At 41.5% G+C, this 14,418-nt stretch overlaps 1 protein-coding gene across 3 annotated transcripts in view; it reads right to left on the bottom strand.

Annotated features, from left to right (window-relative positions):
* ric1 (RIC1 homolog, RAB6A GEF complex partner 1) overlaps positions 1–14,418 on the bottom strand; it is a 36,820-nt gene that overhangs the window by 6,804 nt on the left and 15,598 nt on the right. For 2 of the 3 annotated variants that reach the window (XM_061847678.1, XM_061847680.1), the window contains exons 5-18: positions 12,251–12,396; positions 11,007–11,143; positions 8,871–8,962; positions 8,057–8,145; positions 7,161–7,305; positions 7,030–7,078; positions 6,762–6,935; positions 5,520–5,756; positions 4,738–4,776; positions 4,521–4,631; positions 1,919–2,008; positions 1,688–1,848; positions 733–871; positions 81–197 (exon numbers count right to left, since the gene is read on the bottom strand). In XM_061847678.1, coding sequence (XP_061703662.1) covers positions 81–197; positions 733–871; positions 1,688–1,848; positions 1,919–2,008; positions 4,521–4,631; positions 4,738–4,776; positions 5,520–5,756; positions 6,762–6,935; positions 7,030–7,078; positions 7,161–7,305; positions 8,057–8,145; positions 8,871–8,962; positions 11,007–11,143; positions 12,251–12,396 — 1,726 coding nt within the window. The remainder of the gene's footprint in view (positions 1–80; positions 198–732; positions 872–1,687; positions 1,849–1,918; positions 2,009–4,520; positions 4,632–4,737; positions 4,777–5,519; positions 5,757–6,761; positions 6,936–7,029; positions 7,079–7,160; positions 7,306–8,056; positions 8,146–8,870; positions 8,963–11,006; positions 11,144–12,250; positions 12,397–14,418) is intronic. The other variant, XM_061847679.1, reaches the window with a different exon arrangement.

Raw genomic sequence — 14,418 nt, 5'->3', positions numbered from 1 at the left:
AACAAAAATACATTCATGAAACAAAAAAAAATACTTTTCGGATTCAGAAGGGTTTTTTTTTTTTTGTTAGAGGTTCTCACCAGCTTCTTGTTGTTGGTGGGAGTGTCCTTCTCTCGTACCTGCGGCCCTGAACGGTCCCTCTGGAGCATGATCAGCTGGCCGGCCAGATTCAACATGATGCTCTCTGCCATGCAGGCCTGAGGTGGACCGACAGAGCAAAAAAATATGACGACAAGACTGCACTTTGCGATGTGTATGATTGGTGTTGCAGTCACGGTGATTTGCGCGCCATCGCACTCGCAAATCTACACAGTCCAGCACGAAAAACCACACGGGCAAAATTTGTTACGGGTAGAAATACATAGATTTTGAAAGACATGGCTTATTTTGTGTCATCTTGACCAATGTTCCCTCGAAGCTGCGCCACTGCGCACTTGCGGTACACTCTCAGCGTACATGAAAACCGATCCAGCGCAGTGAACCACAGCCTGACGGAACACGAAAGCACACAGTCTCTAACAGCGAACTGCTGCTCACCCTACTTCTACTTCCTAGCTTACCTGACACCGCCCCCCTCCGCTCTTAAAGGGGTACACTCATAATTACAAACAGAACACACACCCGCAGCTTTACATCTGCGGGCATGACTGGTGGACCACACCCATAACTTTATATCTGCGGGCATGACTGTACATTTTTCAAATGTGACCGACTGGGGTTGAACGGGTTTACCTGCTGCGGGGCTTTCAGCGTGATGCCCGTCTCCGTGCGTACCGAGGTGAGTGTGACGGAGACCACCAGGGCGGGGTGAGGGATGTAGCGGGACATGGACACTTCCTGCAGCAGCTCCACACTGACGGACGGGTTTGGACTGAAAGAATCATTCATCCACAACATCACGTTAATTAACATACAGGTGCCGCGCAATCAATAAAAATATGGAACAAGTTAATTTATTCCAGTAAATCCGTTTTTTCCCCCCGCAATTTTAAAAAATGATTCTCATATATTTGATTCATTTTTCCAACCACTAATCCTTAATACATTTTAATTAAAAATACGATGCAGCCATAATTTCTACATTAAAAACATTTTGACTGGCTATTCTAAAATAGTGAAAAGGAGAATTTGGAACTTTCTTTAGCTATAATTTATAATGCATCAATATTTCACTGTGCCGAGAATCTATAAAACAAATAGAGTCAAGTTTTGAATTATAACACTATCATATTCTAATTTATTTCAACACACATCGATGTGCATTATGGGAGTGAAACTGGAACATGACATGTTTTGATATTCTACAAAACAACACAAGACAGTTATTCCCCATTTACTGTGCAGTGAAAGATCCGATGGTTTACTGCTAATAATCCGAAAATGGTTTACTGCTAATAATGCGAGATTCGCCATATATAGATCTATGGCAACGATTTATAGTGAGAATTTAATCCTCTTCAACATGTGGTGTTGCAATTAATATTACAGAATGACAGCTCTGTGTTCAGACAAACGGGCCAGGATTTGTGATTAAATTGAGATAAGAATATCATTATTTCAGCATAGATACAGTAAATACTTTTTTTTTTTTTTTTAATTTTTTAAAGTGATAGTCTGCAACTGTAAAATAGGTGCCTCGGCTCCCTACAGCTCTGGAAAGCCTAGCATCAGTGATGAGCCCTCCTACCCGTCGGTCCTCCTCTCGATGCTGTAGAGGCAGATGGAGCAGTCGGTTCTGAACAGGATGACCATGTCCCGGAAGACGTTCAGCAGCAGCGTGTCAGAGTGCAGCTTGATGACCGACGCAAAGGCGTTATCCAGGTTGGATGAGCGCTGGTACAGCCTCAGCTAACAGGAGACAATTGATCACAAATTGATCCAGCAGAAGACAGCAAGACTGGTCGTGGTGAGGTCTCACCTGCTCTTGCTGGTCTATGAAATTGTAACAGGCCACCACCACAAAGTCCTTCCACCAAGCCAGGCCGCCTGTTACCGTCATGTTCTGCTCCTACGGTGAACCAACAAACAAAAATGTGACTACGGGGGGGTGAAGTCCTTACTTTCAACTGGGAACATTTTGTAGGTGTCTGAGAGAACATTTTCCTAATTAAAAATAAGGGTTGCCAAGAATGCTAATTTTGATAATCGACTAGTCACCGTTTAGCAGCAGCAAGCGGCTGCTCTTATGTAACCATCAGTCACTCACATTTAAAAAATGTACGGGTGTGGTCCACAGGGCATGCTCGCAGATAAAGTTGCGGGTGTGATTAGGGATGGAATCTCAAGACCTTAAAATAACTTTATGGATTAATATAAGATTTTATAATGTGGTGCACCTTATATGTGAAAAAAGCGTTGCAGTGTGGAGCTTGCAGCAAAAAACACACTGACCCAGCAACTCAAAAAACCCAGAAATTGGCCACTCATAAGGCAAAGTACCACTGTGTATTGTATAGCACTGTATAGTACAGTATGACAATGTATAGCTGCGCTATCTCATTATGACGGTGGTAAATTGACCCCTCCGTGGATATTGCGCAATCCGCGTCACTGACCAATCAGAGGCCAGAGATCTGCATAAACCAAAGCCCGTTTTTGCTCCCGGCATTTTCTCAGACAACATTGCATGGTCCAGTATAGGTTTAGTTAGCATTTTATCACGTATTTGGGTTATTTAACAAAAAATATGGTTAAGAGGTGTAGTCACGGACTTTGTAATAGTGACGACAGGTATCCTGAAAGGCTAGTTGGTGGAGTTCGATTCGTACCCTTTCCAAAACCGAAGACCCAATACGAAAAATGCCTTCGATGGATCAAACTTTGTGGAAGACCGCATCATCAACTAAATCCATCTAATATCAAACGGAACACATATGTTTGCACGAAGGTATGCCCTATATTTGATTTTCAATACATGTCTCGTATAAATGAATTCGAAGTTCTTCGCTAGCATAACACTGCTACGTATGAACGATTGACACACTTATTCTTTGTTGAGCGATATTTAGCGATGATCGGACTGCACAAACGTATTGATTTCTTGCTGGCTCGCGGCCGAAGCTTAACCAGACTGTGTTTGCACGGAGATATGCCATAAATTTGATTTTTAATACACGTCTGGTATAAATGAATGAGACGTTCTCTGCTAGCATAACATTGCTACGTGTGAACGATTGACACACTTATTCTTTGTTGAGCGATATTTAGCGATGATCGGACTGCACAAACGTATGCATTTCTTGCTGGCTCACGGCCAGAAGCTTAACCAGACTGTGTTTGCACGAAGATATGCCATAAATTTGATTTTTAATACACGTCTCGTATAAATGAATGAGACGTTCTCTGCTAGCATAACATTGCTACGTGTGAACGATTGACACACTTATTCTTTGTTGAGCGATATTTAGCGATGATCGGACTCCACAAACGTATTGATTTCTTGCTGGCTCGCGGCCAAAGCTTAACCAGACTGTGTTTGCACGAAGATATGCCCTAAATTTGATTTTTAATCCACGTCTCGTATAAATGAACGAGACGTTCATCGCTAGCATAACACTGCTACGTGTGAACGATTGACACACTTATTCTTTTTTGAGCGATATTTAGCGATGATCGGACTGCACAAACGTATGGATTTCTTGCTGGCTCGCGGCCGAAGCTTAACCAGACTGTGTTTGCACGAAGATATGCCATAAATGTGATCTTTAATACACGTCTCGTATAAATGAATGAGACGTTCTCCACTAGCATAAAATTGCTACGTGTGAATGATTGACACACTGATTCTTTGTTGAGCGATATTTAGCGACGATCGGACTGTACAAACGTGTCGCTTTCTTGCTGGCTCGCGGCCAGAAGCTTAACCAGACTGTGTTTGCACGAAGATATGCCCTAAATTTGATTTTTAACACACGTCTCGTATAAATGAATGAGACGTTCTTCGCTAGCATAACACTGCTACGTGTGAACGATTGACACACTTATTCTTTTTTGAGCGATATTTAGCGATGATCGGACTGCACAAACGTATGCATTTCTTGCTGGCTCGCGGCCGAAGCTTAACCAGACTGTGTTTGCACGAAGATATGCCATAAATGTGATCTTTAATACACGTCTCGTATAAATGAATGAGACGTTCTCCACTAGCATAAAATTGCTACGTGTGAATGATTGACACACTGATTCTTTGTTGAGCGATATTTAGCGACGATCGGACTGCACAAACGTATGGATTTCTTGCTGGCTCGCGGCCAGAAGCTTAACCAGACGGTGTTTGCACGAAGATATGCCCTAAATTTGATTTTTAATACACGTCTCGTATAAATGAATGAGATGTTCTCCGCTAGCATAACATTGCTACGTGTGAACGATTGAATGAAATCAGAAGCATGGCGTCTCTCTCAGTTCAGAATGTATTGTATTGTATTTGCCATTTTTACTGTTTGTCTTACGTCAGCGCACGTGGCGTGACGTCACTTCAGGAGGCGTGGTTAAGTGCCCTGTACGGAGGGGTCAATTACCTGAGTGATGTTTCCAAATAGTTTCCATTTCCTGGTGTACAAGGAGTAGTGTGCAAAGCCTCGCCTTCCTGCTACAGCCATGCACTGCCCAGCTGTGTCTATGGCTGCAAACTGCGCACAAGATCACGGTGTAAATACATGAGGTTTCTTTCAGAGTTCAGTTTTTTTTTTTTTTTTTTTTTTTTTTAATTGAATATGCACCGGCGGCGGCACTTACCCGTATAGGCCAGTTGCTCTCTAGGTATGTGCTATGAATCTGGAGGAAAGAGTATAGAGCAAGGATGTCAAATTTCAGTCTGAACGGAGTTTTAGATTTTATAGCAGGTGCATGTGTCTGTGCCACTGTAGACATATCAAACTGTCTCATTATAAGTGCAAAATCTAGCCAAAATGATTAAAGAAAGATAAGAGCTTATGACAAACAAGTAAGGCTTCTTCTACTACACTCATTCAGTAAGGTGCTGTGATATTCGCATTTTTGTAAATAAGTAATATAAGCCTCTGGATATTGCTAAATTACAGGTCTACATGTGTTGCTCCACCATTTCTGTTCAAATACCTGTTGCTTCTAAAACCGCTACTAAAGATGCTAACAGTTAGGATGTCAGTTTGCTTTGCATTGTCAACATTTGGAAAGCAGACTTCAGCTTCCAAACTTCTGCTTATTACTGGGTGAGCTCAATTGAGTTCACAGCGCTTGTTTCTCAAATTTGCGCTCACAAGTCAAAGCAAAAAAAGCGTCCGAATGACGGCTCGTATCTCGAAACCTCATCGGTCGAGTCACTCGTATCCTCACAAATTACCATGCAACAAGCCTGTTAAAACAATGATGGCGAGTTATAGATTTAATCATTTGTTTTTTGTTTCTATGCTGGTTCGTCAACATACTGTCATATGTGAAACCGGTCTGAGGTGCAAAACAGGTTGGGGACCCCTGATATCGAAGAAAACTTAAATCAAGGTAACCATGTAAAAATAGAGATGTCTGCGGATCCCTACCTGGACCACATGCCAGTGCTTGTGTCCCAGTAAAGTGCTGAGTCCCTGAGATAGGGGGGAGTTGAGGTGGTGGTGGAGGTGGTGATGGTGGTGGTGGTGGTGCAGAGGGCTGTCGTCGTGCAGGTTCAAGCGCTTGTACTGCTGCTGCGTGTCAGAGCTGCTATGGGCCTGCGCCGTGTCGCCGCACGTCAGGTAGAGGCGGTCCTCGCCGTGCAGCAGCACCTGCTCCTGGTTACTCTGATGAACAACAACGTCTTTAGGATTGTATCACAGAGGCAGGCTGACTGATAGAGAGAGAGAGACATTGTTTTCCAAATGAATGGCTTAAACAATAAGGACCCTAAGGTCACAAATTCTGACGGGACTAACTCAGCTTTCCACAAACTGCACCGGGCGAAAGCACTTAAATGTCAATTTATGCTGTTAACATAAGTACTCGTATTCTCTTTTGCTCTCAAAATGCTCAAATGTACTCCATAAGCCACAGGTGTCAAACTCAAGGCTTGTGGGCCAGATCCGGCCCACCGCACGATTTTGTCTGGCCTGCGGAGGCAAATCCTGTGTATCAACTTTCATGATTTTTTTGTTGAAATCTGTACCAAAATTTCAAATTGTCCTATCATAAATGATAACATTAAGATATTACAAGCATTTTTGTGTTACCAAACAACAATAGTTGGAAAAACTATTACCCTTGATATCTGATTCCAAAACTAGTTCATAAATTTCATGTGTAAATATTTGACACCCCTCCCACAAGCCATATTACTCCCTGACATCACACATTTATTTATTTTTTTTTAATGCCACACTTGTCTTCACCACTTTTACACCTGTGCACAAAATGAGACAGCGTAAACAATTCAGTGAAAGATTGCAATCTTAGCATATCTGTTTGCGGTAACAGGCAATTTAGCAAATGAAATCTGAGTAAATCAGTTCCATTGTGTGAGGGTCCGAGCTCTGCCACAAATGACGCGCACCTTCCTATAGGCGCCAGAAGATGATCGCAAAGCACAATATTCTATTAAACAGGGAAATGACCTGTGTAAATGGAGCTTCCCGCTCACTTCAACATCCTTCACCGACACCAAAGTGGCACCAAATGACGTTACTCGGCTTGCTTTAAACTTTAACGGGGACTCGACTTGACTTCTACCGCGGTATATTATGACCTTAGTTTCACCTCTGCTGTGTTATGACTAGATGGTGAACACCCCACCCACTTGTTTGTCAGCTCACCGTGCAAGGGTTGACAGTAAGGGCGCTCTTAATGAAATGAAACTGCAGTATGCCGGCCCGCGGGGACGACGGGGGAGGTGCAGAACTCTCCGCCTCTTGCTGCTCCTCCTGTGTCTTTCTCCTCGACTGCTTGGTGGGCAGCACCCACAGGTGGTAGCCCTCTGCTCCCCAGCTCTGCAACACACAGAATCTTCAGAAAAAAAATAAAAAAAAAAAAGAAAAGAAAAGAACCAAATCATAGAAAATAAAAACTTCAGAGAGCACAAACCATGGAGGTGATTCTAAGGGGATCCTTTTTGGTGCCATCAGAGCGATACCTGTACAGGGGACACAAGAAAGTCACGTTTTGTCTGGTTTTTTTAGTTGTCGTTTTAGTTGTGCTGATGAGTCTCAACCCACGCAAAGTCCTCTCCCAGCGTGCAGATGAGCTGGGCGCCAAAGACGCTCCACAGAGAGAGGCCGCCGCACTCCCACGTCACCATGGCTGCGCTGTAGTCGGGCGACCAGCAGATAAGCTTCACCGGACCCGTCTTGTTGTAGATGTCTACACGTAGTGGGGGGAAAAACACAAGTGTTAAGAGTAGTTTGGTCCTCTGTTTAAGACTATGCCAAAATACAATGATAGGAACAGCGCGCAATGTATACATTCACCAAAAACACTTAACTGTTATTATCTATAGATAGCAGATAATGACTGCAACGCAGCACTTCCTGTTAGACAAAATGGCAGGTCTGAATTGAGCTGACATTAACATATAATGATTATAAAAAGTCTACATACCCTCGTTCAAATGCATGGTTTTATACAATAAATAACTAAAAAGGAAACCAACATAAATCTTTTCAAAACCTTTTCCACCCTTAATGTGACCTATAAGTCTATAGGATAGACAGTATCTATCTATACCTATAAGTCAAATGAGCAAAAAAAAAAAAAAAAAAAAATATCAAGTAAAAAAAAAAAACAAAAAAAAACAAAACTCTAGGATAATGTAGTTGCAAAAGTGTGCACACCCCCAAAACTGGGAATGTAGCTGCGTACAGAATTAACCAATCACATTCAAACTTGTGTGAAATGGGAGTCAGCACATAGTATCTTTGATTATATTACCCAATAAACTTGAGATGCTGGAGGATTTTCCTGACTTTTTTGTTTTTGCTTTGTAGCAGAGGCCTTTATGGTTTGTGATTACACTGAGTGGCAATTCTGACATTATTGAGAAAGGAAAATTGAAAGTACTGTTTGCGCCGCTAGAGGGAGCTGTGCCGTCATTTTCTTTTGTGGAATTTAATACCTGGGTAGTGTTTTGGGGTGAGCTCCAGTTTGTGTGAGAGCTGCATGGATCCAGTTGCAGTGTCGATCATGTAGACAAGGACTGAGCCGCTGCAAAATAGTAGAATAAAGAGAATGATATCATATTAGTAAGCATCTTGGGGTTTGGTAAAATATGGCCATTCTTTTATCTGTCACATCAAGCACTTGCATGATCAACTGATCTGTAATACTCATGTAACATTATATTTCCTAAAATTTAATAATAATGCATGCATCAGTTGTATATTTTTATTCATTTTTCTCAAATCGTTGGTTAATTCATTAATTAGAAACAAAAGGAAAAATTACTTCACATTAGTTCATTTACCATATTTAAGCAACATATATGGTTTAGTATAAAAACGACATAAAATAAATGAATGAAAAAATGTAAATTATTGTCCATATTTTGCAAAAACAGTGACTTAAAAAAAAAAAAAAACTCATCTACAAAGGATTGGGCTCATGTGTTCGAGCACTAAGATATATTTGCCCATCCCTGATCCACCCTAAGATAAGCTGTACTAATTTCCTACTGATACTGTTGAGAAAATAATAGCTGCGCATACACAAAGAGAAGCCGGCGAAGTGGCTGAATTAAAGCGTTACTGACATGCTTCTGACGAGCATACACTGGGGAGCCAGCCAAACGCGGCCTGACACATTCACACAACGGACACTCAACAATCGCCCTCTGTGACACGCAAGCGAGCGCGTGAAGGCTTCTTGAGCTGCGGCGTACACGCGCACAGCCACACGCCCGCATCGCGGCAAATGTCGACGGGGCCGCTTACCTGGCGCAGCCAAACGCCATCAGTCTGTACTTGTTGTTAACGGCCACGCAGGTGCCGTCGCTCACATCTGCGGCCCAGACGCCCTGCAGCTGCTGGAGGGACAGGAAACGTTAATTCAAAACAGTCTACTAGTCGGCTTAGCGTTTTAAACCCTTTGCATGAGTATTTCCCAACCTTAAATGAGCCAAGGCACATATTTGACATTGAAAAGAATATTACCTCCAGAGGCACATTTTGTACCTATAATAGAGAAGTACTCAATTGTTCTGCCTGTCACTATATGCTGCCATCATAAAGAGATAAGCAAAGACATTATTCACAGAAAATAAATCATTTTGTCAAACAAAAACAGATAATTTTCAGCTTCTCTCATTGCACAACAGTTGTTGGAAATGAAACAGCCGTAACACAACATTGGCACTTGTGACAAGTAAATGGACCAATAAAACCAGTGAGGAACCGAAAGTCGGTGTCTTGCTACAAATCTTCAAGTATGAGGAAACGTCTCGAGCAAAAACATTTCTCTGACGATGATGAGTGTCATCAACAATAAAACACAGACCCAAGGTTAGGCCAAGGCCGAAACCACAGAGTGGTAGCATTCTGCCTTTCTCGCAAGACTGTATATATGAAAACCTGCTGGAAATAGATAAGTGCAAGTGAGAAGGCCCATGTCCTTAATGGACAGAAAATGGCACATTTCCTTATTTAAAAAAAAAACAAACAAATAAATGAACCTGAATCTGGATTTAAAATGCCAGTCGAAGTATAGCCACTTCCCGTTTAATGCCTGGATCTCGTGTAGTTCCACGTACCGGCTATTTCCCAGGTGTCAAACTCAAGGCCAAGGGGCCATATCCGGCCCACCACATGATTTTATGTGGACCGCAAATGCAAATCTAGTTTGTGAACTTCCATGTACCAAAATTTCAAACTGTCATATTCCGTAAATGATAACGAGATATTACAAGCAGTTTTGCATTACCAACCGTGAAAAATGGTTAGAAATACTCATTACACTTGATGTCTGATTCCAAAAATAGTTCATACATTGATATAAATATGATGGTGATGAAATATTTTAAGGGGTTCACAGTCATAATGGCCCTTCTGAGGGAAACCGTAACTACAATGTGGCCCTTGAAAAAAAATAATTTGACACCCCTGGTCTATTTTAATTGCCCCATATTTGCGTTTACACTCACAGACAGTAGAAAACAGACCTAATTGCACACAAAACATGTCCACAAGCATCAACACCGGGAAGTGACAAAGCAGAAGTTAACAATAATACATAAATAATAAAAAAATTAAACACTAAATGCTATTTAGATGCCCCGGGCTGACTCTTCCCAAATGTATTCAAATGAGGGTAACGTCCACATTACTACGCTGGCCACCGTTGGCAATTTTATTTATTTGTTAATTATTATGTTATATTTAGACCGTATACAATTGGTCATACTGTAGTTTAGATTAACAGTAGGTATTTAGAAAGTTTTGGGGCGGTGGAACACATTAATGGGATTAGCATTCATTTCAAAAGGAAAAGATGATTTGAGTTATGAGAGTCATGTAACAAATTCATCTCATAAATCAAGCCATCACTGTATTTGAATAACGTAGCCCGGAATAGCCGATCTGATCTCCGCGGCACCCTCATCAACAGATATCCAATAGGTATCAGACTTTCATCCACTTTTGGAAGCGTTCCGATTCACATCTAAAAGTTATCTGATTCCTTTTTTGTGCAACTTGAGAAGGTAAAAACAAATCTTTTGTGTCACTTAAATCGTGTAAACAGAGCCTTTGAAGTCTCACTATTTGAATGATAAAAGGGATGAAACTATTCTGTAACTTGACTTTTGTTTCTTACCTGCTTTACAAGCACAAAGATGACCTCTAACAGCTACTTTACATGAATAAACATGGGGAAAGCTCTTTAAGAAACATTTCAAGATCTCCAAAACAAATTGTTCATTGAAATGTGAAAATGTGCTTGCATTTCAAACAAGCGTCTTGTAATTTCCCTGCTCCTCGTCTCATCAAGCCCAATCAGACATTCGGCTCACTGAGCAAGAACCCGTGTGCGCAAATCAGAGGCTTCGATTCGGTCTTGTGTACGAGTGTTCTCACATCCGCGGTGATGGTGCTGCTGAGCGGCGTGATGAAGCCCAGACGCCCGTCGCTGAGCACCACGGCGAAGCCGTCCAACGTCTCGCAGTACTCCACGCAGCAGATATGAACGCCCGCCAGGTCCAGAGATGGGCCTCCTACACACACGCACATACACACGCACCTCAAGTCAGACTGAGATTTGTTTTATGTTATTCATTTTGTGACCAGAAACAACACGCCATCGAATATGGGGGTTCTCGAACTTTTTCAGTCCAGGAACGCCTTACGGGGGAGACATTTTTCCAAGAACCCTCCCTCATAATCTTTATGAGAATTTTAACAGACCGCATACAGCCTTAAATCCATTATGCTTTACAGTGCTGCTTGACTCAACATGCAGACTGGCTAATAGTTAGCCAGTGAACAGCCAAACGTCACTGATCTAAAAAAAAAAAAAAAAAAAAAAACTGGATGGCTCACTGGCCGCCAAAGCTGAAGTTGCCATCCGCCATCTTGATACTCCCTAAACAACCATGCCGACCTGTGCGTTAATCGCCAGTTTCGTGGCTGTGAGAAAACATTCCACAGGTAAATTAGAAAGATTTACTTTGACACTGTTAAAGTTTGCTTGCAAAGGTTTTATTTTTTTAATTTTCTGAACACCTTAATTCACTTGAACAAAGTTTTGTTTACAGTTGTTGTTGTTCACTGTTCGCTCTCTGGTTCACCTTTGTAGGCCGATGGTTTTTCGCGAAAAAGCGATGTAAATATTTTCCCAGACTTCATTAGTGGATGAGCAAGAAAACACATTTTGTGAAATTGTTGATAAATTTCATCATACAGAACTCTGCAAATTGAATTTGATTTTCAAATGCGAGGAAACAAGTTTAAATTTTCTGTCTGAAATAGGACGTCGCAGAGACAACAAATGAACAATGCGTTTAGCATGTGTTTTCCCATTGCGAGTCCTTATTTCCATAGATGTATCGAACTGATTGACTTAAAATGTAATGTTTTTATGACAAAAAAAATTCTTAGTTTATGATGATAGTGCTTCACAGCGTATTTTGGGAAAAGTTAACGTCACGGAAATCGGGCCCTCGGTAATATGCAAGGTTTCTTGGTAGTCACGGTGTTATGTTTTTACCAAGCCGTATTAGAAATCCTTCATTTTACCAGAAGTGAAAAAATATCAAGCTCGCACGACCAGTTTTAATTCTACATGCCAAACTTTGAGGTGTTTTCTCAAAGTCGCATCGAACCTCGAGCAGACTGCAGGTCGAGCGAGAAGGGGATGGCGGTGAGGCAGATCGCTTTGCGTCCGTTGCCGCCCAGGCCGTCCCAGTGCAGCACGTGGAGGTAGCCGTCTGCGGTGCACACCAGGAGCTCCTCCTGGAGGGACTGGAAACTAACAGGACGACAATGGACAACTTTTTAACCTACTGTCACAAGAAAAAAACAAAAACAATGTGCTTAAATGTTTTAAAATTACATATGTTGTCTTTGTAGAAGATTCAATTGAATAAAGATCTAACAGGCTTTTTAAGTCACTGAATTCTGTTTCTATTTACAATTTAAAGAACCTCGTAACTTTAACGCAATTGAGGTCTGTAAAGCATTTTGCAATTTTTTTTTTTTTTCATTTCTGGAATTTTTTTTGTCACACATATTTTGCAATAATACTGTGATCCCCGTGATATTTTCATTGTGTTTTATCTGTAGTTGGTGCCAGACTACTTTGCTGCACAAAAAGGTCACTGTGCGCACGTGTGAAGTGGTTCATTGTCTTCTGAGCGGGGTTACAGCAACGCATCAGTGAGGAGAAAATTGTGTAGGGATGGGATATTTTTTGTTCTTGCTTGTTTCAGCAAAAAAAATAATATACAAATACGAATAACACACCTACTCAACGCCCGCACAGGCAAGCTGCACCGGTGAAATGCCAACAGAATGCTCATCAGTGACGCAACGAAGGCTTATAACGGCTGTCAAAAGGAAGACAGCGGGGGAGATGATGGCGATGAACGTGCAATGAACAAAAAGAGCTTGACGAGGGATGAAGTGACATCGCTTGTCCATCAGCAAACAAAAGGATGCTTGGTCGGCGGAGGAAAATTGAACTGTCAAAAACGCTGACGATAAAGCGGGTTTCCTATGTATTTTAACTATAGCGTTCACAATATTCATCTTATGCAAAGCAGCAGAAGAACGAGTCTGGGTGAATAAAAAAAACAAAAAAAAAAAAACAAGCAGCTTTGTTGTCACTTGTATCTGACAGAACAGATGCTCCTCTTTTTAATCAGTAAGCACGGTGGTGTTAGCGCATACTTAACTACACATTGTGGTCTTTCCACTTAATGCCTCCAATACACATAACAGATAGTTCCCTGCAAGTGGTTAGCCTTATAAATTAGTACATTGAAATTGTATCTAATCTAATTTTAAAAACTCACACAAAATTATGTTCCTCCAAAGTTCCTCCCACACGTTTCGAATTGAAAACAAAATACCAGTAAAACGTGTTGTTTGCCAGCCGGCTTGTTTACGTGTTTTACGGCACAACACGTCAACCAGAAAAGCTTGAATAGTCGGAGGCTAAAAGGGGGCACACTTCAGACAATAAAGCCACTTTGTCACTCCATCTCTCAGCTTTGCTCAGCTCTACTTGCCAAGATTTAGGTTTTCTGCTTCTAAATAAAAGCGAGAATTGGAAAGCTTTGCTGAATTCAACACACCAATCAGAAAGGCTAACAAATAGCAATAATAGAGGAGATTGAGGTGTTTCTTCTATGGAAAGACGAACTGAAAATGTGGACACATTTGGGCATTCTTTTGTACAAAGTCAATAAAAGCCAATTTCCCTTATGTCTCTGAAACATGAGAGATTATCCTGTTGTGAGGTGTGTTAAGCGGGGCATTTTTCTCTCCTCAATCTGCTAAGAAAACACTTATGGCCAACAAATTTTTGCGTGTGTGGTCAATGGAGATCTTGGGGGAGTAGACTCAAGTGGGGTTGCGCATATACCGATAATCAGGCCACATTTGAATAGCTTTCCCCTCATTATGATGAAATTCAGCAAAGGCCAGATAATTCCATGACTACAAAAGATCGCCCTGAATGATTATCCTGTGGTAGTGTGTGTGTTAAAGATTATTTTTTTTCTCCGCTATTCAATCTACCTAGGGAAACAGTCAGGGCTGACAACCAGGAATATTAAAATGCTTCAATATTTTGAGAGCAAATCCTTTTGTGTGTGTGCTGTCATTATCGAGTCAGCCGGAACCACAAAGGAAGTGATTGTGCCGAGGAACGGAACGATATCTGTCCAATCTAGTTACTGGAAAAGCTAACAGTTAGCATAGCATTTTTCTATTTCGTACTATGAATTCTACGAGTTCTTTGTACGTTCTAACAGGTTATACAACATGG

The sequence above is a fragment of the Syngnathoides biaculeatus genome, chromosome 17, assembly GCF_019802595.1.
Source record: "Syngnathoides biaculeatus isolate LvHL_M chromosome 17, ASM1980259v1, whole genome shotgun sequence".
NCBI classification, from domain to species: Eukaryota; Metazoa; Chordata; class Actinopteri; order Syngnathiformes; family Syngnathidae; genus Syngnathoides; species Syngnathoides biaculeatus.
Note: the sequence above shows the minus strand (reverse complement) of the source record. Positions and strands in the feature narration are given on the sequence as shown.